Source organism: Ciconia boyciana, chromosome 2 (genome assembly GCF_034638445.1).
Source record: "Ciconia boyciana chromosome 2, ASM3463844v1, whole genome shotgun sequence".
NCBI lineage: Eukaryota > Metazoa > Chordata > Aves > Ciconiiformes > Ciconiidae > Ciconia > Ciconia boyciana.
The window spans coordinates 157,282,649-157,309,576 of record NC_132935.1 but is presented as its reverse complement, the minus strand read 5'-3'; the positions used below and the strand labels follow the sequence as shown (position 1 = coordinate 157,309,576).

Sequence of the window (26,928 nt, the reverse complement as noted above, 5' to 3'; positions counted from 1 at the left end):
GTCATGTGAAGAAGGACCTATTTTATCCCCGCATACATCAGAAGCACAGGCCCCACTGACACAGAAAGGGAATTGCTGCAAATCATGTAAATTTGTGCAAAACTTGTTTACATTTAAGACTTCTGGCACTTGCTGCACGTGAACCAGTGGAAAGACAGTGTTTATATGAAGTGCAGGGAAGGAGCATCCTGTTGTTGGACAAGAATCATTGGCAAGCACCAGGCAACTATTCCTGTTGGGTCTTTTATACGAGGTGTCCTGCACTGTAAAGGTGTTGCAGTCCTTCATGACACACACTAAAAACAATGCACTGCGCTAATTTTGAAATATTCCAAATTCTCAAAAAGCTTGAGCTACAGGGAAACACTAATCTCAGTGGTCTTCTATTAGTCATCCACTGCAAGATGCCTGGATGTTTTAGAACAAAGTGTACAGACAATGTGCAAGAAAGACAAAAAGGGAAAAGTGACAAACCAGAACTAAAATTCAAGATGGGCAATAAAACTTGCCTAGGCTAAAACCCACCAAACCTGTCACTCCTTTCCATAAAACATTAAATCTCTCCATAAAGCATTACAGCTCTCAAACATATGATATGATAAGTATCTTATCATATGACAAATTTCATATAATAACATACTCCACACTGAGAGTATTAAAGAAGCAGAGAAACTGAATTTCAAAATTCAACTATTTTTCACTTCTATGGAACGATAAATTATTTTGTTAATCCTTGTTTTCCACACTGTGCCCTTCCCTCCCACTGTTTGAACCCTTCGGCCAGCATGGGAAGTCTGGCTTTATTTAAAGCTCAAAAGCAACAGCCTGTGTGGATATCACTGTCTCTTTCTCACAGCATCTTTGCTCCTAACTTACATGACCGAACAATGCACTATTTTAATGGTGTAATATCGAATCTATAAACAGCATTGCCTCTCGAGTTTTCTACTTTGCCACAGACAACTACATTACTGCTTCACTATTATCTGTCAAGTTGCACATGTTCGCATAATATTAGCTATTAATCTGAATTTAAAAAAGGTAATTTAATGACTTCTTGGTAGCCTCAAACTGAACTTTGGTACCAGGACTGTAATATAGGCTGGGGAAGCATATCCTGTAAATCCAGGAAGTGGTCATTTCACAGACCTTCACAAATTACTGGAGATTTAAGAATCCATCCAAGTTGTGTAGGGTCCACATGGGTTGAGACAACACCAGCTACTCCAGGCAGCCCAGGGGAATAGCACTATTCCAGGCCCTGCCTCTCCTGGAGACCCTCACACACTACGTATGTTTCCCAGTTTTGACAGATGTACTGTGGTGGGATGGTTTGAAATCAGACTTTCATTCTCTACAGTGTTCTTGGGAATTATTGGTTTGTCACCTACAATAATCTAGGAGGTCTGTAATCACCCAGTCTTACTAAAGCCAAGTTCTATACCATGTGACATGGTATAGAACTTTAATGCAAAAATGCATTAATTCATTTTTGATAAGCAATGAAATGCTGTGCCAGGCTGGCACCTCATGCAGGCTATGCAGAGAGATTTATTAGTGATCCTCTGCAGACCTGGTTGAATTCTGGATATACCTCTTCTTCTCTTCACCTCCTTTCCCCATTCTCATACCTCCCCCAGATGGTCCAGTTTCAAAACCAACAATCATTGCTTTATTTAGGGAAAATGCTTAGACTTTGCCAAGTCTGTGCTTTTCAGATTGGAAATCAGGATGGTGAGCAGTATTAAATACTACTCTTCGGTATAGGAACAATCAGTATTGAAATAGATTTGTGGTGTCAGCTCACCCACAACGTATATGTGGTGGAAAAAGAAATGAGAAATGTGTAAGGCACGCTGTCTCATACAAAAGCAATCTATATTTTGACAACTGGCAATGATTATTCTCTTTTCCTCTCTGCCTCAGTGAACATTAAATATAACAGCTGAGTATTAACGGGAAAAGAAGCAGAAAGGTCGCGTTCAGCCAGAGCATGAGCAGGTGCAGCTGAAATACCAGCGTGCCATTTTCCATACTGCAGCCTGTCAGAGTAACGGTCTGAGCTTCTTACCCTGCAGTTGAGTAGAGTGTAAAGCACATGGTCAGGAGTGGTCTGAGCTCTCCACTGTAACACTTCTGAGAGGAAGAGGAACTAAAATAAAGCAGAGTGATAGTCATGACACTAAATAACTTTTGGGGTTTAAAAACCAGGTAACTATTTTTGCTAGTTTAGCTATGTCTTTCTTATTTATATGCTACATTTTACATCAATATCCAGAAGCACTAAACATGAATTAATTCTCTTGTCACCACACATATTTATAGCAAGGTGCTTTTGCACGGTAGCAGCGGCCTTTTCTGGAAGTGAAGCCACTGCTGGGATTATGATATATTACTACATATACTTTCAAAGCAATAAACCGTTCTTACTGATCTCTCTGAATTTAAGCACAACTTTAATTCTTTAGCTTCTTCTCTTTTTCTTACTATAAATATATAAATATTTTACAGATATAACTTACTAATTTAATTACTCACATAAGCCCCCAAAAGAGCTGAATTTCAAGTTAATGTTACAGGATCAAAATAACAACAAATAAGGTCAAGACCATATATGCAAACGAAATTCCCTGGACTCCACTTGAACTAGTAAAAAAGATGTAATAGAGGGTGATTTCTGGTAGAAGCCTCATTAACACTTTCCACCATGTTTGTTCTGTTGTCCCATGTACACTTATAAAAAAAACAACATACAGATGAAATGCAGTGATCCCCCCTCACATCTATTTTATATTTATCTGTAAAGGGGGTTCTGAAATATTTTTGTGTGAGTTAGAAAAATAAATCAACAAATTCTGCAATAATAATAATAATATCTATGTACTGCTAAGCGTCCTGATGCTAACTAGCTAAATATAAGCCCTATTAGAAAAGTTTAGCTTACCTTTCTGGCTTGGTCATTATCTTCTATTTGCCCCAAATCTCTACCACTGGCCTGTGCAATTCTTTTTCCAGAGACCAAGTTCCCCACCATCACAGAGGCAGGGCCAATTTCTAGAATAAATCAGAAACGGGCTAAGTGCAATAAAAATCCGTCGCTTGTGGATGAAAATTCTTTTCATTTATTTTGCATTACATGATATTTTCCTCATTGCTATCCACAACACCAAACCTTGAGCACATCGCTGTTGATACAAACTTTGGTTGATGGACCAGAAGTAGCTGGAAGATATGTAAGCCTGGATTCATCCTCTTTAAACATATCTAACTGAGGAGCCCATTTAGCACAGGCTCTCTACAGCCAGAGACACATCCTGTCTGCCTTGATATGGGGAATCTTTGGAAAATTCAGCTCCTAATTTAGACATGTCCATTCAAGTGCCTAAAACCAGATGAGATGTATCCAGGCTTCATGGACAACATTCCTGTTTCTCTCTTCTGTTCCCTGGGCTAAGTTGCATCTGTATTAGCAATTCCGTAATGCTATAGACATGAAGTGACAGGATTAGGAAGGCAGATGGTGCATACAATAAAATATATGCAAGCCCTTTAGCACAAGGTAGAGACTGAAGAAAAATAATTTAACTTTAGAAGAAAGAAAGATGTCAAGGCTGACACTTCTCCAAGAGGTGGATTTCACTGATGTTTTGTTGCTGCCATTAGGGAAAAATACCTGTCTCACAAATAGCATTTACACTCATGTTACCATTTGTTTTCTGCTTCTCCAGCGTGGATTACTGATTAACTGCAATTGATACCAGGCTTTACTTCTAGCCTATGAAGTCCAAGCTTCGTCTCAGTGATGGTATGTGGTATAAGTGTCAAAATATGAGATGTCTAACCAGATAATGTACAATAAGCATCTACAGACTACTCTGCTTTAAAAAGATGAAAGCAATATATCCTCTGGGTATGTCACAACTATGCAAAATGGGAGAATGTGATGCTATCAGTTTGGTTTCTGCATTCCTGGCATTGCTTTTACCATAGTGATATATAACGTATACATAATGTATCTGTAAGTTTCTCCATTGCACTGATCCTAATTCAGTGATTACTTTGCGAAGCAGTAACAAGAAAATACCAAAGCGAGCACTGCAGTTAAAGGCTTCATTGCTTTTGTTAAGTTAGTGGAAGTCACTGTTAGCCTCTGACAGTCCCAGTATCCGCAAACTGAGATTATGGTTTTGATTTCTGAAACATCTGTCCAAAGGTTTTAAATAAAGAAACAAGCTGATGGTTTTGGCAAACTTACACTGAATTCATGATGGGTAGTGCCCATATTTGAGATCCAGAGGGTAAAAACACTTCATATTCCAGGCTGGTTTTCGAAGTGGAAAGTAATCAACACTTAGTCTAATGTAGCTGAATTCAGGTCTTAAGCCTGAAGCTACAGATCCAGAAATCCTTGAAATTAATCTGAGTACTAAAATCTGCAATTTGATTCAAAGTAAAAAATTTGCTAAAAGTTCTCAGTCATTGGGCATAAGTAACCAGCGCCTGGACTACAGCAGGCTACAAGGGCTTTCTCGGTTGTTTGAGTCAGTGCTTTGCTGTACCACTTCATCCAATATTCTTCATAAAGAGTAGCAGAACTGAAGAACCATCTTAAAACTAGTTAGGGTTTTCCCTCAAATATACCTGCTGTAAGAATAATCCAGAACCTCCCTACTCAGGTAAAAACCTTTATCCTCATTCTTGGGTTTAATTTATTCATGACCAGTTTTTAAGTATTTGCTCTTCTTCCGACACTGTTATTTAGTGTCAACAGTCCTCCTCCTCTCTATTTCTACTTTACAAACTCATCCTTCAAATAAGCCAAGATTTTATCTTTCTCTGTTTTGGTCTCAGTCCATCCTCTTTAGACATAACTGGCCAGGAATTTACATAGAACTCCAGGTGTGGTCTCAGCACTGCCTTGTAGAGTGTAAAATTGTCTTCATCTTTATTGAACTTAGGTTTTTGGAGCATTTTTCCTTGCAGTCTTTGTGAAGGTACTTCCAGCTTCTGCCAAAACCAATGATGTCCTTAACATCATTGGAATATTTAACAGGAGTAGCTGATCGAGCTGATTCTCACCTGCATTAACAGTTACTTGATTTTGCTCCATACAGTAGCATGAACACACAGCATTAAGTCATGGTCCCTTTGCCTTCACTCATCTTACCTGGTTGTTTTTGCCTTGGTTTAGGCAGGTTTGTTACACATGTGTGGGGACACATCAGCACGTTACAAGGATGCAGCGATCCTTCCAAGAAGAGCTGTTTGGTTTCTGACAGGTGTATTCCTCCCAGCGGCGTCTTGGGAAGCGTGTTTGCTGGTACGAGCGCTAAGCAGTAGACTCCCACTTGATGAATACTGTCAATAGCCTAAAAAAAGCCGGAAGTAAATTTTAATGAAAGGCTAATTTTTCATCATTCTAATAAGCACTGCATAAAACAACCCTAATAATTAACTGGCAATGGAAAGACACTTCAGCAATGTCAGTGATAAGAGGTTCTTTTCAGTGGGAACAGGTGGACGGAAATGTAACACTGAGTTATTACACTCCTTCCAGAAGATAAAAAAGCAAACAAAAACCTGGTGATAAATACACAGAAATCTATTAAGAAATGCTACCTAGGCATCCCTTAGGCACACATTACTAGCACATATCCTGGAGATTTATTACTAAGATGGGCTGGCAACTCATGTGAAATTGATTTTAACCGGCACGCTTCTCAGAATTAAAAGTTCAAAGGATTCCTATCAACTTAATATCCAGTTCATCTTGCAGAGCAAAGAAAAATTTCAAAAGTTGCACGTAGGTCACCATATACCTACTGATGTGCGTCGCTTACAATTTTTTTAAAATTTTCTAAGATAAAAACCGTTTCACTACCTGATTACTGTGTAAAAGATCCACAGGCAGGAATGGGAATTGGTACAATAGAAGGGAAAACTATGAAACTATCCACTTGAAAAAAAATCTGTTGAATGAAAACCTGAAAAATAAGCATCTTTGAATCTTGTAATAACCATGTTCATTGTCTGACAAGTGGAGTAAACTGCAGCACTTTCAAAAAATCTATAACGTACAGTATCTGTGTAATTTATTTAAACATGAATATCCACACACTTAAGATTTTAATTCCATACACATTTTAACTGGTTATTTTCCTTACATTAGTAACAAAAATTGCAGCGAGTTAGAAAAACAACTTCAGACATCCAAGCAGACTGAGAAACAACTTACAGACAGCATTTCTGATGAGTAGTTAAATGTTTAAAAATATAATTTGCTTGACTTGCATTTTAATTTTTAATTGTGAGAAAAGTGAATGCATACATCTGTTGCCTTGAAGATACAATCTATATTCTGAGAATCAAATAATCATTTATAGTTATGTATTTAAGTGTAGACCAATAAATTACTGATTACTTCTACAGAGACTCTAAGTAATGCTTTGCTTTTGGCTTCTGTTTGCTTCACTTTTTATTTATTTGATTGCAAAATTTTGTAAGAAAGAATAATAAAGCAGTTACTCATTTCACAAACATTGCCGTTTTAGTAGTGGTAGATCTCACGGTAGAATTGGAAGACCTCACTGCTGGTCTATGTACACCTTACCTGAAAGATCAGCAATAGCGAGATATATATGACAGCCAACACACAATGTCTCATGTTTCTGGCAGAAACCATCATAACCTCCTAATGATAATGTTATTCGTAGGTTCTAAAAAGCAGTGATAAATCATGGGAACCTCACCTGACATCAGCTTCAAGGAAAACTGTTATGGCGCAAGTAACCACTCTTACTCAAATGTATGACAGTGTGGCTGCTAGAGTTGGTGAATGGAAAGCAATACTCAGCTGGGGTGGGATGAGGGGTGTTATATACGATTCCCCAGTGACTTCGGAACTGTATCCTTTGACAGCTACCTCTGCAGCACAATGCCTGATAAAATGTCATGGGTCAATCAAAATTGACACCTTTCACACATTGGAATTTGGCACTGAAGCAGGGAATGACTTTGTTTCACAACGATGAGCCCTAATGAACTGACCTGTAAAATTTTGTGACCGAAGAGTACCAGTCAATTTTAATACTGCTGGCATTTATGCCTCTTGATGAGATGGCTTGGTTTTTGAAATTACTCTGTTCAGCCAGAAGTAAACAGAGTATCTGAAATCTTTATCCCTCTGTTTCATTGAGAAAATGGATTAGAGATACCAGGACTTGCAGAGTCCAGATTGCTACATTGTTCAAGCTAAGAAAACATCCCATTCTGACAAAATTATCCAGGCAGACACTCTCCAGTTCTGCAGCAGATCTCCTAGCTTTGTCTAGTCCTGTCAAGTCCTGCCAGTGCACTCGCACTGGTAAAACTAACATCCAGTCTGCCATGTACAGGAACCCCAACTCTGCCTGCAGGGTCAGATCACTTTGCAGCAGTCTGGGAGATGGATGTGTATCTAGGATCCGTCTGACTGAACTGCTGGGCGACATGGGATCTTCACTCACACTGTCACTAGAAAACCATACTCCTCCACTACTCTCAAGACACTCTCTACCCAGCCTGACCGCTCCCTCCCAGCCATGCCTCTGCTAAAACCCACAGATGCAGTCCAACATAGTCCCATTTCTACAGCAGCTCTACCGTCTTTCAGCCCTCTGCTGAGGAGCAGGAAGGGCCAGGGAGAGTCAGAACAAGGTGCAACCCACTGGAAACAAGTCCTGCAAATCGATGCAGCTCAACTCTAGGGAAGAGAGGCAGAGACACAGCAAGGTACAGCAGAAGCAGGCAGTGTAGGGCAGGGCTGGCACAGGGCAGCACATGCAAGGTGTCAGACGAGGCTCACAAATACTATCAAAAATGAGTAGCCATTTGGTAGTTTGTTATCATGGATGTCACTAAGAGTCGTAACACAAGTGTGAAATCGTTATGTTGCTCATCACTAGCAGATGATTCAGATACAACTGGTTACCACTTCCCGACATCTATCATTAAAAATCTGATTGGGAAGGAGGCACAATGCATCCTGTGTGTTCCTGGCTTCTGTCCTCCATCTCTGCTCTCAGCTGAAGTGGAACCAGAAGCTTCTTGTTCACATAGTGACACATGCCAGAGTTGCAGACTTCACACAGGGGTGATAAAAGCAGCCACACATATGTGTACTTTGATATATGGCCTACCACTCCCAGACACTGCTGTGACTTGATAATACTCAGAATAATAGGATTGACTTTTGGCAGGAGCAACCTGACACCCACAGCGTTCAGTACTGAATTCTACTGGCTATGATGGTGTAAGACATGATTTCTGTAAAAGTCACAAAAATGGGACATAGAAAAAGTCACAAAAAGTGACAAAACTGGAGAAGTGTTAAGTCCAGAATTTCAAGCTTTTCTTTAGGAGCTTGCTACTTGATAAAAATTATCAAAGCATGGGCAATCCAAAAGCCTCTCCTTCTAAAATAGGGTGCCCTAGGTGCTACTAGGTACTTCAAAGGCTTTCTGTGTGATGGACAAGCTAGAGGTTCTAGCTTTTCTTGGTAATAACTTACATCTACTGTGAATATGAGATGCCTCTAGCTGTATGAAATGTAGTTATCTTCTAAATCAAGAGAGCAGACAAATCTGTCTTGAGATGGATGAAAGCTTATTTGTTCAGTCTCTTCAAGGATACAGTAGACAGATTCCCTTTCTTATTCAGTACAAAGCAATAATGAATAAAAACATCTTCTCTGAATTGTGTGGGATCTTTTTCTTTGGTTCTTGGGTAAAGCAAAAAAGATGCTTGCAATATATTTACCTGAGAAGAGTCCTTGAGGAAGGACAGAAAGGAAGGTAAGCAAGGGAAGTGGAAGTAACAGGTGACGAGCTGTAGACAGAGCTGAGACCATTTCACAAGGTACCAACAGACAGACTTCATTTGACTACATCTTCATTAAACCTATTGCTTTTGAGTGAGAATTGGCTTAACCATGGAGATGGAGGAGATGGAAGATGACTGCTATCTGAAGTATCTAATTCTTTGCGTATGGACATTCAAGTCGAAAAAACTTTGAGTATGGTAATGCTATTGCCTTCGCTTGGACTGCTATATGTAAGATCAGAATTTTTTAGTATTCAGTAGCTTCTGTCTTCTGGTCAAAGTGTCCACAACACCATCAAGGTGGGTTTCATCATAGCGGTATGTGCCTTGCATGATCCACCAGACAGCTTGAATGGGATTCCTTGCAATAGGTGTCCTTTATGCAGATAACCTCACTGTAGATACCTATATCTGAGCTAATCAATCACTTCATTTCAGTGGAGAGAAATCGGCATTTTTAGGCTGTGTTTCATTCAGTTTATTTTAGCTATCAACATGGTGCACTAGAAAAACGTAATTATATCCCATTGATTAAAAAAAAAATATCTGCAGATCTAGCTCAGATACGTATATCTACTTTTGATGAGGTCAACTCCATACCAGTGCCAATAACTGTTCAGCAAGAGACTTTGGTAGCTTTCGACAGTACGAATATACAATGCATTAATTCACTACCCTTTTGAAATAATGAATGACTATATTCTTATGAACCATACGCTATTCTCTCCTTGCTATTACTTACTTCAATAATCCCTGTTTTCTTACAGCATTTTGATTAGGAAAAGGCTTACTCTTTGGATATGTGTGGCCCAAATAGGAACTGTCACTCAGAAGAATCTAATTTTGTGCTCATTAGGTGCAAGTGCAACTGAAGGTGGACTTACAATTATTTTAAGATAAATGTCAGTTACCTCGGGGGCCTGAAAGATCGATAAAAAGAATATAAAGCAGGAAAAAATAGCTTCCAAATGTACATAAAGAGCATTACCTGGAGCACTCTACTCATCCATTGAAAACTGTCTTCCTCTGTGGAATCTGGCCTTTGCTCAGCAACAATAACTATCCTTTCATCGTGCAGCACACTCACTGAAAACACTGCTATTCTATAAAGAGAAGAAGAGAAGAGTATTTAGTGCCAGGACAGATGGAAAAACCTGTCTTCTAAGTTAACCCTCCATAACTATGATTTTGTTATTTATTACTCAGACAACTGGTACATCAATTAGTATTTTATTTATGGGGAAAAAGCAACAAGAACAGTTTTGGATAACTTCTGGAGGAGAAATAGGGAGGTTTGTTCTAGAATCGTGTAAATACAGGCATAATGTCACAGCAGGGTTGGAGAAGTGAACCTTCTTGGGATAAGAAAAGCAGTACATTTGGGTCACACCGAGGTGATTGTTAAACTGTTGTATAACAGCCAGCATAAGCATCTTCTTTGGTCCCATCTTAGAAGAAAGTAATTGCATCATCGTTTTGTGAGACGTCTGCCATGTGATTACGTGGTAATGCATTAGGCAATGTTACTACATTAGACTCTTCAGAAGTTTTAGATGTTTCCTGCTCAGTTTCAGCACCTTAGGAAGGTCACACAAGGAACCGCTGTCATGTTCAAGAACTTCAGTGTTAGGCACATTGGAAATGTTCAACTCGGAGAGCTAGGATTCTGATGAGTCAACACCTTCAGAATTAACCAACTGTTCAACAGGACATGTTAATAATCACAGTTTCGGACCTTGGTATCTGCCTCAACACTGTCTTAGGTTTCCTTCTGCTGTCTCCTGGTTCCAGCCATATAAACAGCAATGTAGGGAAACTGCAAAGAACTTTCATATCATTGCTATTTTACTGATATCAGAAACTTTCAGAAAGCCCAGTGCAGATTAGGCACTGCCTTCTGAAAGCATTTTGCGTCACTTACACCTGGTCTAAGCAAAATACAGATTTCTATATAATATAAGAAAAGAAAGGATCAAACCTTCCCCTGTAGACAAATTTCATTGGTTCCACGGCCAGTGCTGTTGCTACAATGTCATCAGCATTATGTCTTCTTCCACTGACAACCATCAAACCATCCATTTTGCCAATAACAAAGACAAGTCCGCCTGGTCCTATAAAGCCTAGTAGTCCGGTCCTTATAAAAGGATATTCAGTGATAGGGCCACCAGAACTGGTCATAGGAAACACCTGTGAGACAGAGAAACACAGGTCTTCAATTCTATACACAGAGATCATGCTGCGAAATATTTCAGGCATGCTCTCTCAGATGGCTTTTCTGGAATGAAGTAAATAGGTCGCTGGTGATGCTCTTTACTGTTCACTGACCATAAAAAGTGTCAGGAAACTCCTAGACTAGTGTCTATAATTTTCAATATCTGAGTTCCAGCAAGTTCAATCCCACTCTGTTTACCATACACATTTTCCCTAACCATGGCTCTGTAAATCATTTATGACCTTAAAAAAAATTATAAATCAACATAAAAATTATTGAATAAAAAAAAACACTGTGCAGAGTGCAGCTAACCTGAGGTGCTATGTATGGGTTATCTGAGAGACTAAATTGTAAACATTACAGTAGAGGTTCTTTTCAGTATCTCATACTCATTTTCAGCACAGCATAGAGAAACAAGCAGGCTAGAAATGAAGCTATTTTAAGGTACTGTACATTAATGACTCTTGCAGCTGACCACATTTTTATCTAAGGTCAATTAAATCCTCACAATACCAGTGATAAAGCCTTCTGTAGCATGTCAAAAAGTGAAAATACAGCCCTATACAGACCCTCTCTAAATGTTTGAACACCAGATACATACATGACTTCCACAGGATAGATTTCTACTGCTTTTCCTATCCTAACTAGCACGGTGTTATCCTTCTGGCATGTGAGTTACTTTGAGCTGCATTCTGACAGAACCACACTTTTCCTGCTGTCTCTTTTTAAAGTGAAATAGTCTAAAGGCAAGTTATTTAATACAATGGCAAGTGGAAGACCATGGCTATATAGTGTCCTTCAAGGCTCATCTAAAAAGAAAGGTCAAATTCTGCTGCCAGATGCCCATGGGTGACTCTTATTGAACAGATTTAATGCTTATACATCCTCGGCCGTAACTCTTTGACTCTCTAATACCTGCAACATGAATTACACAGTAAAACAGAAAAGAGGCCCACTTGGACAGGGCTCCTAAGAACATGCTTAACTTTAAAAATGAGTGGTCCTGCTCACGCAATGGCAATTTATTTGCTTATCATTAGGAATAAGTCTAAATCAGTCTAAATATGCTGTTAAACTGCAGACCCAGTTATGAATTATGAATGATTTTACAGTTACAGCAAGTACTACAAAATGAATGTAAGTACCTTTCTACCCTGAAATATGTCAAATCCGGGATTATCATTCACACTGGGTATTGCCAATTGTACTTGTAGCACAGTAACCAGCTATCAACAAATTTCAGATCACAATAGCATAGTAGGATTCCTGGCTTCAATAGCAGGATGGACAATCATATCCACTAGTCTCCATTAATTATTTAATGTATAGTGTTTACAACATTCAGATCTGCATTTTGCAGGAGATATTAGTCATGTTTGGTCTATTAAAAATGGTAATATCAGAGCATTTGTTAAGGGAAATTTAAATGTATTTTTCTTAACTTTTTTCTCAAATATTAAAAGAGAAAAGGATCAGAACTTAATAAAAATCTCAGCTCAATTTTTTTCAGTATTTCTCTGATTTGTTCAGCCTTTCACATGGCTTCAGCAGAAGTTAATGATAACAAGTGAGCAGGTACAACAGAGCTATCAATACAGCTGTCTGCACTGGAGCTGAAACCTACTGGAAAACAGATTCCACAAAGCAAAAAGGCTTTCACCTAAGGCAACTGAAACAAAAGCAGGTGGGGACTAATTAGGTAAACGTATCTTTGCTATTCAGATACCTCTTGAAGACTACATCTGTCAGGATTCTGTATAAATGCAAGCTTTTAATGCTGGCTACGTTGTGGAAAAGTTGGAAACTGCTTTTTAAAGATACCCAGCAGCCTTCCTACTGTTTGCAACAATCAAATTCTGCACGTAGCTAGCTCATAGACTTGCACAGTATTACCTTTTGAACTCTGTCTTTCTTCCTGCTTTCCTTCTGATTGTTTCAGTCCCTGGTATCTTCTTTTAAAATTAAAGTAAAAGCTCTTCAGAACCAAAACCAAACCCACATAAAGATCTGCTATTGCACTTAATGAAATGGGCTTCAGTGCAGATTATCTGGCAAGAGTAACTAAGGTCCCAAGCCACAAGCATTGATTATTACTGCTATTCTGGTATTATTACTATCAATATTGTATGTGAAATATTATCCTGAAATAGAAAAAGTTTAAAAGGAAGGATTTTATATAGCATTTTTTGGACAGCTTACCTCAAAAGTATTTTTGGTCATGCCTGAGAGTCCATAATATGATGTACCCGTTGCAATAGCACATACACAAAGTTCTCCTATTTCATCTGTTTTACAGAGCTGAGGAATTCCATCTGGCTTTACTGAACACATTATAGCTAGAGGGAGAGCAAAGGACTTTAAAAAATATTATAAAATGAACTACACAATAATATAAATGCTGTGGGAAAGACACTGTGGTGCAGCTGACATAAACAAATTATATGTAGAATCTAATGTCTAACAATCGGTTTCTCAAACATTAAGGTGTTAATTATCAAATGTTATTTACATTATAAATAATACTTACACAAAGAATGCAAAGGTCTTTATGTAAACTCAGTCTTTACACTGATAACAAAACCTAATTTGCTTTGCTCTCTAAAATTTCAGTTGATCTGTAACATTGCTGTGAAACGTGACTGTGTTCCCAGTTTTGCATACTGAAGACCAGATTTGCTGCAGTCAGTGAAAAATGAAATAACCTAATGGAGTTCTTGATAATAATTATACTGCCAGGGAGGCAGGCAACCAGGAAATCTACCTCTCACAAAGTAGCAAGTAACACCATATGAAAGATCAAGATATTCTAGGAGACTAGTACAGTTGTTTTACTAAGAATTTATCAGAGCTCAGACTCCCTCTCACCGGTCTCACAGGACTGCAGAGACAGCAAGAGCTAAACGGGAGGGATTAGAAACCACTGGTCTGAGGAAGAACCACTATTTTATGTGTGAGCCATGTGAATAAGAATCAAGTATGTTGCTTTAGCTACAGTCCCTGGAGTAGGAGTCCAGGATGTGTAGATTTTGCAGTTGGAAAGAGGATGTGATGAACAAGGGAGACCAAAAATGAATCAGCATGTCTTTTAAATATAAGTGTAAAGAATCTTGAATGACCTTTCTCTCACTCTGAGGATAAACAGGAGCATGTACTTCTATTAAAACAATCAGAATGTAGTATGGAGTGCAAGATGGCACATCTACAATAATATCTTATACCATAACTGTTAGACAACAACCAGTCTTATCTTCCTTTATTTTAAGTTGTTCAACTGAAATTTTACAAGATGCATCATTATGTTTTATTCCTTTGGTGCATAACAGACATCCTCTTACAAAAAACTACAGTATTATCCTTTTCTAGTCTCTATAACATCTCATTTAAAATCTATCTCTCAGGAAAAACCTTATCTTCATCTTTAGAAGCACTAGCTTCAGTTTGAATTTATCAACATGAACTGTTCAGTCATACCTCCTCTTTCTAGTAATTGGGTGATAGCACAAGATCTTTGGAAAAACATTCTGCAGGCCTTCAGATAGCAATTTTGTTGATCCTTAGCATAGGTTATGAAAACTTTCACTACTGAGTCTCATCTGGGTCAGGCTTATGGATATTTATAGCCTCCAGCCACTGGAATCCAATTTTCTTATTTTCTGTGCCGGTATCTCACAGTTAAGGAATGGATGTTGCTCTGATGTGGTGACAGGTTGTTTAAAGCACACCGCTCATGCAAGTAAAGACAGCCACGGAGGTAAACAGAGACAAGAAATCTTGGGATTTCCAAACTATGAAGTATTACAAAGTAATGCTTTTGGACTAAAATGTTTTCAAGTACACATGTTCTAATCCCAAAGCTTGTGGTCTAACATCAAAGTATGCCCACCTACGACTTTTTACAGCTAATTACTTAAACTGATGAATCACAGTAAGTTTCAAAGAAAGTTCCTTACCTCCTGGCATCACTAAGCCAACATCCTGGACAGTCAGAACAGAAAGCTTTTCTTCAGAGTCCACTCGAATCACTCCGTAAGTGAGACCATGCATGGACAGGACTCCTCTGCCTGGTGGCTGATTGCTGTCATCTGTTGGCCTGCAACCGTGCGTTATAACATCAGTGCACCATCAGGCAGACGTAAGCATTTACTTATTCTTAATGGGCTACTATTGCAAATACTCCTCTATTTGAGAGTTTAAAATTTCACCTTCTTTTTTGCCTACTAGACGTGACAGAACCCTGTTTTTCAGTCATTTCTGAGTAATTATGTCTGTCAACTCTCCCATTCAGTAGCCACCCACATATACGGGCTGCAGAGATGAAAGTAACACCTAACATTTACACAAAACAGCTTGTATTTAATTTTCATATAGATTTATAAAGATTGTTTGATTACCCAATTAAAGGCCTTTTGTCTTGTTTTAAAAATACTGAAAGGCAGTGCAGATGATGTGGAGGGAATGTGCACTCTAAATTTGGAACTGATCAGTAAATAACTTGATAAGCTCTCTGTATGTTACCTACTTTGGAGCAACCTAGGAAACTAAACTCACCTGCCAGACTAAAAGCCTAACTCTAGCACACTGGTATCAAAGCCAAGATTAGAATACAAGTATGCTGTGTTTAAATCACAGATCTGACTTCCCACTCCCAATACTTAAGCATTTAAAATTACTAAACAGAAGAAATTAGGTTCTAATAGATTCACTGCCAAGTATCTGTGGAAGCTGCAAGGACTTTACCATCTTTATTTTAGTGCATAGAATTGAATTTTTCCTATTCTAATTTACCCCGTGAAAATTAAAACAAATTACACCTTCATCAGTCATGGTCAAAATGTTGTGGGTGCAGCCTCTTTGTAATGCCTCAGTTTGCTCAGATTTACTGCCGACACGCTGTACAATTCCACAGCATCAGCACAAGCTGTCTGTCAACTTTTTTCAATATAAAACTGCCTGCTCTATCAGTAGATACAATTATACGTATGCAGAGTGTGGCCTGAGCAAATGAATGTTGATGCATGAAAGTTATTAAGTTAAGGGAATATGTCAGGGCTTTTCATGTCTGGAAAGATTCTTATACTGTCCTGCATTTTAAAATGCAAAACTGGAAGCTAACAGGATGCTGCTTTGAGTGTGGATAATGCATCCATGTAGAGCAGCCAGACTCCAGCTATTTTCAAGATGGATAAAACAGCCAATATTGAGTTCAAGATTCTGCATTTTCCCTAAATAGTCCATCATAACACAACTATTTTTTAACAGCTAATGTCCTTTTATATGACATTTCTCCTCTACTGTGCTTGAAATACTAGATGGGCCTTAGCCAATCATGCTCACGTAAGCCTTGCAGTGATCGGCACTATAAATTTCAATTAATAGGTTTTACGAGGCATATTTCTCAAGTGACACTGTCAACAAAGAAGGATGTGGGCATGCTTGAAAACGCATTAGAGCATAACAAATGGTGCTAGTAAACAAGCAGCTGTGATAAATAACATTCCCATCATGTAAAAGGAACTTTCAGCGACATTATTGATCAACTTCCTCTCACCCTTGCTCCCCAAAACACACATTTTACTGCTCATGAGAAGAAAGGTCTCCTGCAGGCACACGCAGCTTCTCACAGCCTCAAGGAGTAGAGGCTATCTAGACTTTCATCACATACATTTTCTTGCATTACTTATCACATCCAAAGACTGCTAAAAAGAAGAGCGGGTGCAGCTTTGAAAGACGCTGGCTGTGTACAGGACGGGGGTGCCAGGGAGGGAAGCTGTAGGCACGAGGCCTGCTAGGATCATGTTGGGGGACTTGTCGATAGAGCTACACTTGCTGCAGCCTGCGCTGAGATAACAGCTTTGCCCAAGTTAGCAAGAAGCGCCGCGCAATGGAAGCAGGTGTGCAGAAGGGAAGAGTCGGTGCTGAGGGCCTGGGGTCCACAGGACAGGCATTTCAGAGCTGCTACTTCAGAGTACTTCTGGTATCCTGGTAGTCTGAGGTGGATCCTTGAATGAGACACCAGGTAACTGTTAAAGGAGAGGCCGCTGCCCGAGCCTTCACACACCATCCAGGGAGTGGCACACGCACCACCCGAGACTTTAACTGCTCGGACCCGAGTCCCTTTGCAGGGGCAGCTCCCCTGAGCTGACGGGTGCCCCTTTTTGACTCCTCGCTCACACACACACTCCCTCTCGGGCGCCTCCTCTCCCCTCTGGCTCGACCCGAGGTCTCCTGAAGCAGAGTCTCTGATACAATGTACGCCAGATGAATTTACTGAGCGGTACAGCGGTGAAAACAGCTCGAGCTGGGTGCCTCTGGAGGGGGACCCAGAACAAAGAAATCCCTGGGCAGTTAGGACCTTACAATTTAAATTCCCCTCCCCTCAGGAGACAGCTCAGACCAACAGTAGTATCAGGGGCTGGGGTCTTCCCACTGTTCACTGGGCCCTTTCATTGTCTCTAGGCAGGCCGATTCTTCTCTTATCTCTAAGGTTGTAACTTCTGCTAAGGTTGGAGCTTCCTTCTCTTTCTGGTTTGCACCGGTTTGGGGGCCTTCCTTCATGTAAAAGTTCAGTGTATGGTCAGAGAATCTGGGTGAAAGTTCACAGCTTGCGGCCTAAGGCTTCAACAAGCCTTGACACTGATGCTATGTATTGGGTTCCGTTTGGGCTAGAAAGTGACTACTACAACACAGCCATGCTTGAGTCTCCTCTCGCAGGCAACTAGCTATCTGACATGGACAGGGAATACAGTCAGAGGACCACGACGGAGTGAGGTGGGGCGCTAAGGACCTGACAGCACCTATACATCCTCTTAGAAAGTATCTTGTCAGCAACAATCCTGCAATATACGGTATCTTATTTTGTCCTGTGCATGATATCCGCATGGGAACAACCCTAAAACAAGTGTCTCTGCCAAGCAGAAGGAGAGAAATCACTTGGAAAGAAGATGAGATATAAATAACCCCATTCCAATGTATTTATAATTCATTTTAAAGTTCACATTTTTAATTTTCTTTACACATTCAGTATCTCTAATACTGGATTTGGAATTCTGTAAGACTGCTTGCTAGGCAAAGAGAAATCCTACCTTAAATCAAAGATAAATTTGATTAAGGTAGGAGCAACTAAACAAAGGTATAATTCCACCTACTTCATACACTAAGTAAATTCAGGTTAAACCACCAGACAAACCTACCCCTTTAGTTTCCTTAACCATGAAGAGGGACTATGTGTATCTACTTCAAAGCTGATCTGTTCATACTGAGTAGCTGTAGAGCATTTTGAGAACAGTTACTACTACTATTTACAGATATAATCTATTTTAGCACTATTTTTTGCCAGTCGTTTAAATGGGAAGAGACCTGTTCCTAAACTTTTGCACTCCCTTAAACAAGTGGGTACAGACTAATATGCAATAAACCAAAGGTGAATACCATAAAGAATTATTTGGATGCCACATTCCTTTAAATATTAGGCGTCATGATTCAGCTTTAAGGCTACAGTACCTATTAGTCTATTACTGACTGTCTTTTTCTAAACTCTAAGGGTATTTCAACTGTGAACTGGTTTTGTTACTCTTCCTTGTAGGAAGATCAGTAAAAATACACCATAGATTTTGAAAGAGTCGGAGCATTAACGGGGAGCTCTCTGGATCTGTGCTCTGCAGGGAGTCATTTTAATGCATACTTCAGCTGTAACTCTTTGGAACTTGTATGATAATGACTTTACTGTCAGTGGAGATGGCTTGAATAAAATGAAAAATACTAAAGCTCCCAAGTTCAGCTGGTATTATCCTACCATTAAACAGACTTCAGAAAATGGAGATACGTGTTCAGTAACATTCACTGTAGTAAGAACTGCTCTGTAATTACACAGCAAGGCATTGAAGATAAAAATGCCTTTTTTTTTTTTAAATTATCAACTATTGTATGTGCTAATAATTTTTTTATGTAAGTGCTCAATGCTAGTTACTTTGAAAATGAATCTCTAGTGCTTCAGATGGCTAACAAGCATAGAGTTTAAGTCTAGAAATGGCACGCCAGCCATCGCACGTTGAGATACAGTGAGTTCTCCCACTTCATAACCTGTGATCTGGGGCAGATTTTCCAGGGCTAGCACAGGAAATTAAAACCCTCTCCCGTTAATCAGTGCTCAGCACAAGCGATGTCCGCTGCCCATCCACCTCTTCTCTGCGCTTACAAGCAAGACCTCATTCCAAGGGAGTGAAGGTCTGCACAGCCTATAGCAGGAAAACCCATCGCAAGGGAAAAACGACATACTCCTTGGTATAAAGCTGAGAACACGCTGGTGGAGCTGAATGAAGGGCTCTCTGAGATCCTGTAGTTCACAGAAAAGACAACTAACCTGGACAGGATAAGTCCCTGATGGATAGCTTTCAGATGTTTTAAGCTAATAATGAGGTGGCTGAAAGTCAACCGCACTCTTGGCCTCATGTCTTTCTTCCTGTGATGTTTCGTTGGAAAGCTAATTGAAAATCTAGTTAAATTTCACTTGGACAGCGTATTTTAAACTTTGTGGCAGGAAGTATTTTACTTAATGCTATTACAGTGCTTTACACTTTTATACTGCGTGTTTTAACATGTGAAAATTATAAATGGCTGCAGAAATCTGACCTTAAAAACAAAGTGCCTACTGTTCAAGGTACAACTTTTGGAAAACTCTGCCAAAACAGACAACAGTTATGCCATTTACTTTGTGCTACAACAATCATGACAGGTGACTGCCGCATACTGACGTTCATGTACATAAGGCTTAACAGTCTTATTAGAATTTATCAATTTTATTTCTGGGCACAAATCCCCCTGACTCAAATGGCATTTCCAGCTGATTACTGAGAGTCTATAAATGGTTAAAAAGCGCCAGTCAGCCAAAACCAACCTGCAGAATGCCATAATTCTCTTTAAACAGATTACTTAAAAGCGTGATTTTCCTTGATGGCAATTCCACTTAAATTCCCACATTTTAATTAATTTTATGCTTACAGTGGCATTTTTCCACTTCTTTTTACAGAATTAGCTTTTGCATTTCAGTCTATTTAATTTAAAATTAGATAAAATTACAGAAATGGGAACTATATTATAAAGCACTCTGAAGTTAACTTATTACAAATTCTTCTTGTATGTCTTCTTTGGACATAAACACAATGAAAACCAAAAATGTCATTCAGAAGTTAAGTATGCAGATTCATACTTGAATAAATTTTTCATTTCTTTTCAAATTACTGCATGTATTCTACAGTGGGTCTGTCTCCACTGGTGTAACACAGTACCTTCGAATAGCCACAGTGAGAGCTTCCGGTGAACTAGCGCAGGGACAAATGACCTCCTGTCTTAGACCTTTACTTTGGAAGACATTGAGAAATGCATCACAGGAAGAAATAGACCCTGGGGTAAAGAAAAAAAAAATCAGAGGAGAAAAATAATCTCATTTCTGAAGTGATGCTATTCAAACTGCAAACTTACTATTGAATATACAGGCTTTACAGGAGAAAAAAATTAAAAAGGATCCATGTCCACTGGGAAAGAAGTCATAGCTGCTACAACTGTATAGATGTATATACAGTTGTGTATGCATACAGAGAATAAAGACTAAGTTTTGAGCATAAATTCCTTTCACTATGCTTACGTAGAAAAGCCATTACTGCTAGATTTACAATAGGAATTTCATTACAGTTTTCTTTTTTAGGATGAGGCAAATTAAAGATTTCATTCAGAAACTCAAAGCAACTACTACAAACAAGCAGGACACTAATACATTGGTATCTTAAGTAATACAGATAAATAGTTCATGCTATTGCCATGAAGTGATCCAGATGTGGTTCTCTAGAGTATTTATGGGGTATACTCTCTAGAGTAAAATTCTCAGCTATTTCTGCATCTGAGCGCCATCATTCAGAAGAAATGTTCTGATCCTTTCTATAGCTTAAGGTTATTTACTTCAGTCTTTATACGTGACTGTCATGTTAAACAAATCTGGATTTACTGCAACTTATGTTATGTGGAATACCAAGTTTGCTTCAAGATTAGCTAAAGAAAAATTTATTTTAAAAAAATCCAAAATTAATTACTGTTTCCATAAATATACAGTTTGCGGTAGACAAACCCTATACTTTCTAAATATTTAAGCTAAGATGGATGAAGATTGAAACCTTAAATGCAAGACAGAAAACGCTTCCTATTCTCTATTGGACTGCAGAAGCATAGCTTACATGGGTTTGCACCATCAGCCACTATTAGCATACGCAGTGAGGAAAGGTTGATGTCTCTCTGATCTCGATGTGCCACCAATGCCCAGTGCATGTCTCTGGATTTTACACAGGCAACTTTTGCTGCAATAAGAATGGGAAGATTACTAATACACCATATAAAAGCTATACAGCTGTATTATCAATTTGTACTTTTGATTTTGACTATCAAGCATACTTTTGTATATTCTTGTTCCTTACCTTTGTATTGACAGACTTTTTGTATCCATGACAGTGGATTCACTTTCATTAAGGAGTATGGAATACTTATAACATGCATCATGTTCATGACACTCTGAAATCAAATAAGATAAATGGGTTTTATACAACAATCGTGGTAATTATTTATATTGTGTTATGGGCAGGGGCATCTATGCAGATTACTCTATGCTTGTTTTATTGTCAATGCTAACATTTATCTTTTCCTATCTAGCCAGCTACATTGAGATGAAACAGACCCCCATTTTCTAATGCTTTAATTAAGGATTAAGGATTTAGACTAATCAGATCATAACTTTGAAGCGGTACTGGAAAAAATGAAACAGATTTTCTTTCTATTTATACTCTAAGTGATTCACTTTAAATAGAAAAAATAAAAAAACACTGGATGAACAATGTCTGCATGTTTGCTATGTAGGTTCATATTATCCCTAAGCCTGCTAAACTTCAGTATACACGAAGACTCTTTACTCTAAAGGACAAGTAACAGCAATGTTTTGGTCTAAAGAAATCCATCTCTGTGAAGACTGAAAAACTACTAAAGGTAGTGGGGCACAAATTATTTAAAAGACAGTAGACAGAGAAATTGGAGTCACAGATTAAGCAGAGATCAATTTATTTTAACAGAAAATAAGTGAAGGAGTTTTTAGTCCTTCTCCAGGTGGGCTAATGCCAGTATTTTCAACAAGGTCATGAAAAGTTGCAGGAAGTTTAGAAAAAGCAGCTGAGTGAAGCCAATGACAGATCCAAACCCAATCTCCCAGTCTGAGGCAGTCAATTGCTCTAGTGATTTCTCAGTGTTACTACTAAACAAACAGCCTGTAAATGAGCTGCTGCTTTACTTCTGTTACCATTTAGAAACATCTTCTGAGGGCAACACGTCTCCACTCATAGCAGCTCAGGTTAAGCACAGTATTTGTTTTGGAAAACCTAGGCTTAAGAAAGGTTAAGTGTCCCAGTGGATTAGTCATCTAAACACTTGTAGAACTGCAAAAGATAGTTCTCCTTTCAGTCTGGCACAAGTGTAGGTACAGGAAAAGCACTTACAGGCAAGTCATGAAAAAAATGAAGTTCATACTAAGATTAATAGCAAAGGAAGGCATAGAAAAGCTCTATTAGAAGCTTGCTTTCAACTTCAGTGATAAAGATGTTTTTTTAACATGAGATACTTATGGGCGTTAAGCCTAATAGGTTGTTTCTGCTTCAGAAGTGTTATTACTGCCCTTTGATATTAAGAACAGTGTAACACTGCATGGGAAAAGTATATCGGATCCCTGGGAATCATAGCATGTAGGGCCTGTATATGCTGGGACCCCCAAACAGTGACCTTTCAAAACCTGATATCTGTTCTTAAAACGATCAGTGAATAGTAAGTATTTTGTCATTCATTGACTGCAGCAGCACCTTTAGAAGCAATCCTTAAAAATATGTCAGTTGCCTCCCATGTCAATCAAGTAAGACATTCCAACAGTGAGTAGACAATTTATGCAATTTGAAGTATCAGAAATGCTTTAATGTTAGCAAAACCATCTGTTGGTGGGAGTTTTGATAGAGAAGTTAGTCAGTGGCAATATAGCTATGCCATTGGAACATATCCTTACAGAGGCAAGTATTAATTGAATTTGTTTCTGCTATAAAGTCTGATCTCAAAATCACGCATCACTAAAATCAGAATAACATGGTAAGAATGGGGCCAGAGTACTTGACATGATGCATAAAAATACATTGGCATCTTTACCGTGCTCATTATGGGTAAGTGCACTAGCAGAAGATCACGGGTTTAAGTCAAGTCACATATTTTTTGCTTTCAAAGCAGAAAAACTTGTATTAGAAGAAACTGTAGGACATCCCAGTTTGTGATAGTAATAAGCATATTAGGTTAGTTTATTTTCAAATACTCACACAAAATAAAAAAACATACTTACTGTAAGAATCCCATGCCATAAACCAACATCCTTCTTGAAATCTAATACATTCACAATTGTTTCAGCTGTCCAACAAAAACAAAACAGAGTTTATTTTTTAGAACATGGCATTGACCCAAGGCAAACCCACTCGAAGGAAGGAAGCTTCAGTATAACATGACTGATGACCTCAAAGCTTAACTTTCATAGTAGGTGTCCACTGCAGGGTTTGTATTGGCTAGGACATTATTTGTACCTCTCACAAAGATATTTTAAACGTGTACTTATTTTCTGAAATAAATGAAAAAAACCCAGGTTTTTAAATCTAGAAGCCTTTGACACAGATCTATGTAAAACATAAGACAGGAGCCTGATGAGAAACAAATTACAATTCACACTTAATTTTAAGGATGAAGCAAGGGAAGCGTACTCCATACCTTCTGTGTATCCACATGCCTGGGTCAGAGCTTGGCAGTGCGTCAGCAGTGCAATCCTTGTCACAGTCACCCCAAGCACGCTTCCATCTTTACATGTTTTGTACTAAAAAGAAGTAAGCAGGGAAAGTCAATGTGCAATAGTTGCCCTATTTCCATTGTTTAATAGCTACGTTTAAAGTGTTTCCTATGTAGGTGAATGATGGACACATCTAACAACTCCATTTTAAGAAGGCAGCAGTACTGAGGAGTTTGGGAGGCATTTTTTTGTTAAAAGACACTTTTTTCAGATAGGCTTTCTCTTTTTGACTGAAGCTTCCCAGGGTTGATATCAGAAATCCATCTGCTGTTTGAATACAGGCATTATGGAAAAATAATTCTAACAATTCTGATCCTGCTAATGACTAAAGGACTGGCTAGATTTAGCAGAGAATAACCTAGTTTAGTCTGCTCAGTGTTCACATGTTAGATTTTATAGGCCAATCAATAAACCTGAGCTTCTCCCTTCTCTGTCTTATAAGGCATGGGATAAGAGCTGACCGCAGAATCCTTGCTGGGTGCTGTTGTAATAATCTATATGTATACAGTCTGAAAGACACAAGCTCTTTGATCAGAAGAATGTGAATGAGTCATGAGAAAGCAGCATAAAAAAGAGGTGGCAGATCATTGCTGACGATTGCAGTAATTTTTGCAACTTTATGCAAGAGTTAGAAAACTACCAGTGACAATTAAAGTAAATTAAACATTTATTTTTCTCTATCATGAAGATTATCAGCAAGATTGAAAATGGAGGCATCTCCATTTCTCTAGCCCCGTGTTCTGACTGCGTGAAGATAGGAAATGCCTTTGTTCCATTCACTTGAACTTTGAATAATCCCTTTGAATAATCATTTAAATTCAATACTAATATCACTGAATTCGAGGCATTTGAGTCTGTGCAGAAGTGGGAAAAAAGAATGGAGAAAAAAAAAGGAGAAAAATTAAACTTAACAGCATCACTAATTTTCCGTTCCTGATGCTGGTCTTTTGGGGGGAGTGTGACTCACAAAGCAGTAAGTGAAGGGCAAGCATTTGAACAAGAAGTTCCTTCTCTTTCAAAGGGTCTGAAGGTTGTGATATGAGAACTGAAGCTTCACTGTGAAACTTGCCATCTATCCACCTCAAGGCAAGTGGGCAAGCCCACACTGTGAATGAGACCAAGATTGGTCAAGGCAAGTTTAATATAATATTGTGGAAGCCACATAGACGACATAAAAACATCAACGTTAGAAACCCCCAAAATGCAATTTAACATTTCATTAAGTTTTCTGAAATCAATATCCAGTACAATTTATTAGAAAATATTACTTATTAACAGGCTAAAACAGGATGTTCTTTGCTTCTGTGACTAGTGAATGAATAATGATGTTTACCTAATCCAGAAGTGCCATATGCAATGATTCGAGGAGAAGATGCATCTTCATTAACTCACCTCAATGTAAGCTGTGTCATTGTTTGCATCCTTGATGTGTGGGAACCAGTCACGAGGTGGCTTGGAGAGGTGTTTAGACTCTGTGACAAACCACAGCAGCTTTGGCCAGCCTGAGGTACAAAGAAAAGTCAGCTTTTGTCGAGTTTCTGCCAGATAAGACAAGACAAAACTTTTCTCTGCCAGAATTTTTTTTCCCAAATGCCTGTGTCACCATTACCTAAACATTGCTTCTTTCAAACCTCAGTGTAGCATGGGAAAGATTTTCCAGAACTACTTTCTTAACACGGCTATCGTGGCCTTCTCAGACAATCCCTGGCTGGGCAGTTTAAGCTGTTATTGACCCAATTATTTTATGAGCACTCTCCTGTCAGAGGTTACTGTCCCTACCACTTAGCTATAGGACTGAATCATATGAATGCTTCTCATCTACTACAGTCCTAAGTCTGTTGGTTTAATTTCGCTTGTGGCCACAGACGATCTCAGCAGCCTGGCTGAGCCAGCGGAGAACCAAATCAGGTGTACTCGTACTGCTCGGCAGCCATGAGGCAGGAGCAGCGATCTCTACCAGCCAGTGACACACAGCCAGGGCAATCGCGTCCCAGCAGCCACGGCTGCTCCTGTGGCAAGTGTTTCATCACAGGCTTGATCCTCACCCACTACAACTGAACGAGTGCAATGACTGTTATTGTAGTAAATGACCCTTGATATCCACGATAAGCAAGGGTTAGCTTACCTTTAAACTGTGGTATCTCCCCTGTGGGGCTTTTAGGCAGTCCTTTATGGCATGCATCACTAGTCAAGGCCACAGTAACTCCACAGCTTCCAAGCAAAAAGCCTATTTGTTGACTTCCTGCATCCTAAGAGATGACAAAATAAAAGCAATACACAGAATTGATTAGAAGTGATTACAGGCTGAAAACGTTATTGTCCTTTGGCACATTATCTTGAGAGGAAAACAATCTCTTTCCTTTAAGCAACTTAGCTGATTAGCAAAACTCATCTGTACATTGACAAAGGAATTCCACAACCTAGATATCCTCTTGTCTGGAACAACATAAATCATAAAGAGAACTGAAGCCATCAGATGGCGCCTGCTCTCACATCTCTTCAGAAATGACGAGTGGCTGATATGCCAGAGGGTTGTGCCATCCAGAGGGATCCCTGGAGAAATGGGCTGACCGGAATCTCACCAAGTTCAACAACAGCAACTGCAAAGTCCTAAACCTGGGGAGGACAAACCCCCTGCACCAGCATGGCCTGGGGGCTGACTGGCTGGAAAGCAGCTTTGTAGAAAGGACCTTGGGGTCCTGGTGGACACCAAGTTGAATGTGAGCCAGCAATGTGCCCTTGCACAAAGCAGGCAAATGGTATCCTGGGCTGTGTTAGGCAAAGTACTGCCAGCAGGTTGAGGGAGGTGATCCTTCCCCTCTACTCAGCACTGGTGAGGCACATCTCAAATGCTGGGTCCAGTTCTGGGCTTCCAAGTACAAGACATGGAGCTACTGGAGAGAGCCCAGCGAAGGGCCACTATGATAATTAAGGGACTGGAGCACCTCTCCCATGAGGGAAG

At 39.2% G+C, this 26,928-nt stretch overlaps 1 protein-coding gene across 5 annotated transcripts in view; it reads right to left on the bottom strand.

Annotated features, from left to right (window-relative positions):
- DIP2C (disco interacting protein 2 homolog C) overlaps positions 1 to 26,928 on the bottom strand; it is a 329,167-nt gene that overhangs the window by 58,476 nt on the left and 243,763 nt on the right. For all 5 annotated transcript variants that reach the window (XM_072854678.1, XM_072854677.1, XM_072854679.1 and 2 more), the window contains 14 exons: positions 26,092 to 26,215; positions 25,359 to 25,468; positions 23,891 to 23,993; positions 23,475 to 23,539; positions 21,532 to 21,625; positions 21,295 to 21,414; positions 20,356 to 20,470; positions 15,022 to 15,161; positions 13,271 to 13,407; positions 10,838 to 11,046; positions 9,848 to 9,962; positions 5,168 to 5,369; positions 2,945 to 3,054; positions 2,072 to 2,152 (listed from right to left, as the gene is read on the bottom strand). In XM_072854678.1, coding sequence (XP_072710779.1) covers positions 2,072 to 2,152; positions 2,945 to 3,054; positions 5,168 to 5,369; positions 9,848 to 9,962; positions 10,838 to 11,046; positions 13,271 to 13,407; positions 15,022 to 15,161; positions 20,356 to 20,470; positions 21,295 to 21,414; positions 21,532 to 21,625; positions 23,475 to 23,539; positions 23,891 to 23,993; positions 25,359 to 25,468; positions 26,092 to 26,215 — 1,725 coding nt within the window. The remainder of the gene's footprint in view (positions 1 to 2,071; positions 2,153 to 2,944; positions 3,055 to 5,167; positions 5,370 to 9,847; positions 9,963 to 10,837; positions 11,047 to 13,270; positions 13,408 to 15,021; positions 15,162 to 20,355; positions 20,471 to 21,294; positions 21,415 to 21,531; positions 21,626 to 23,474; positions 23,540 to 23,890; positions 23,994 to 25,358; positions 25,469 to 26,091; positions 26,216 to 26,928) is intronic.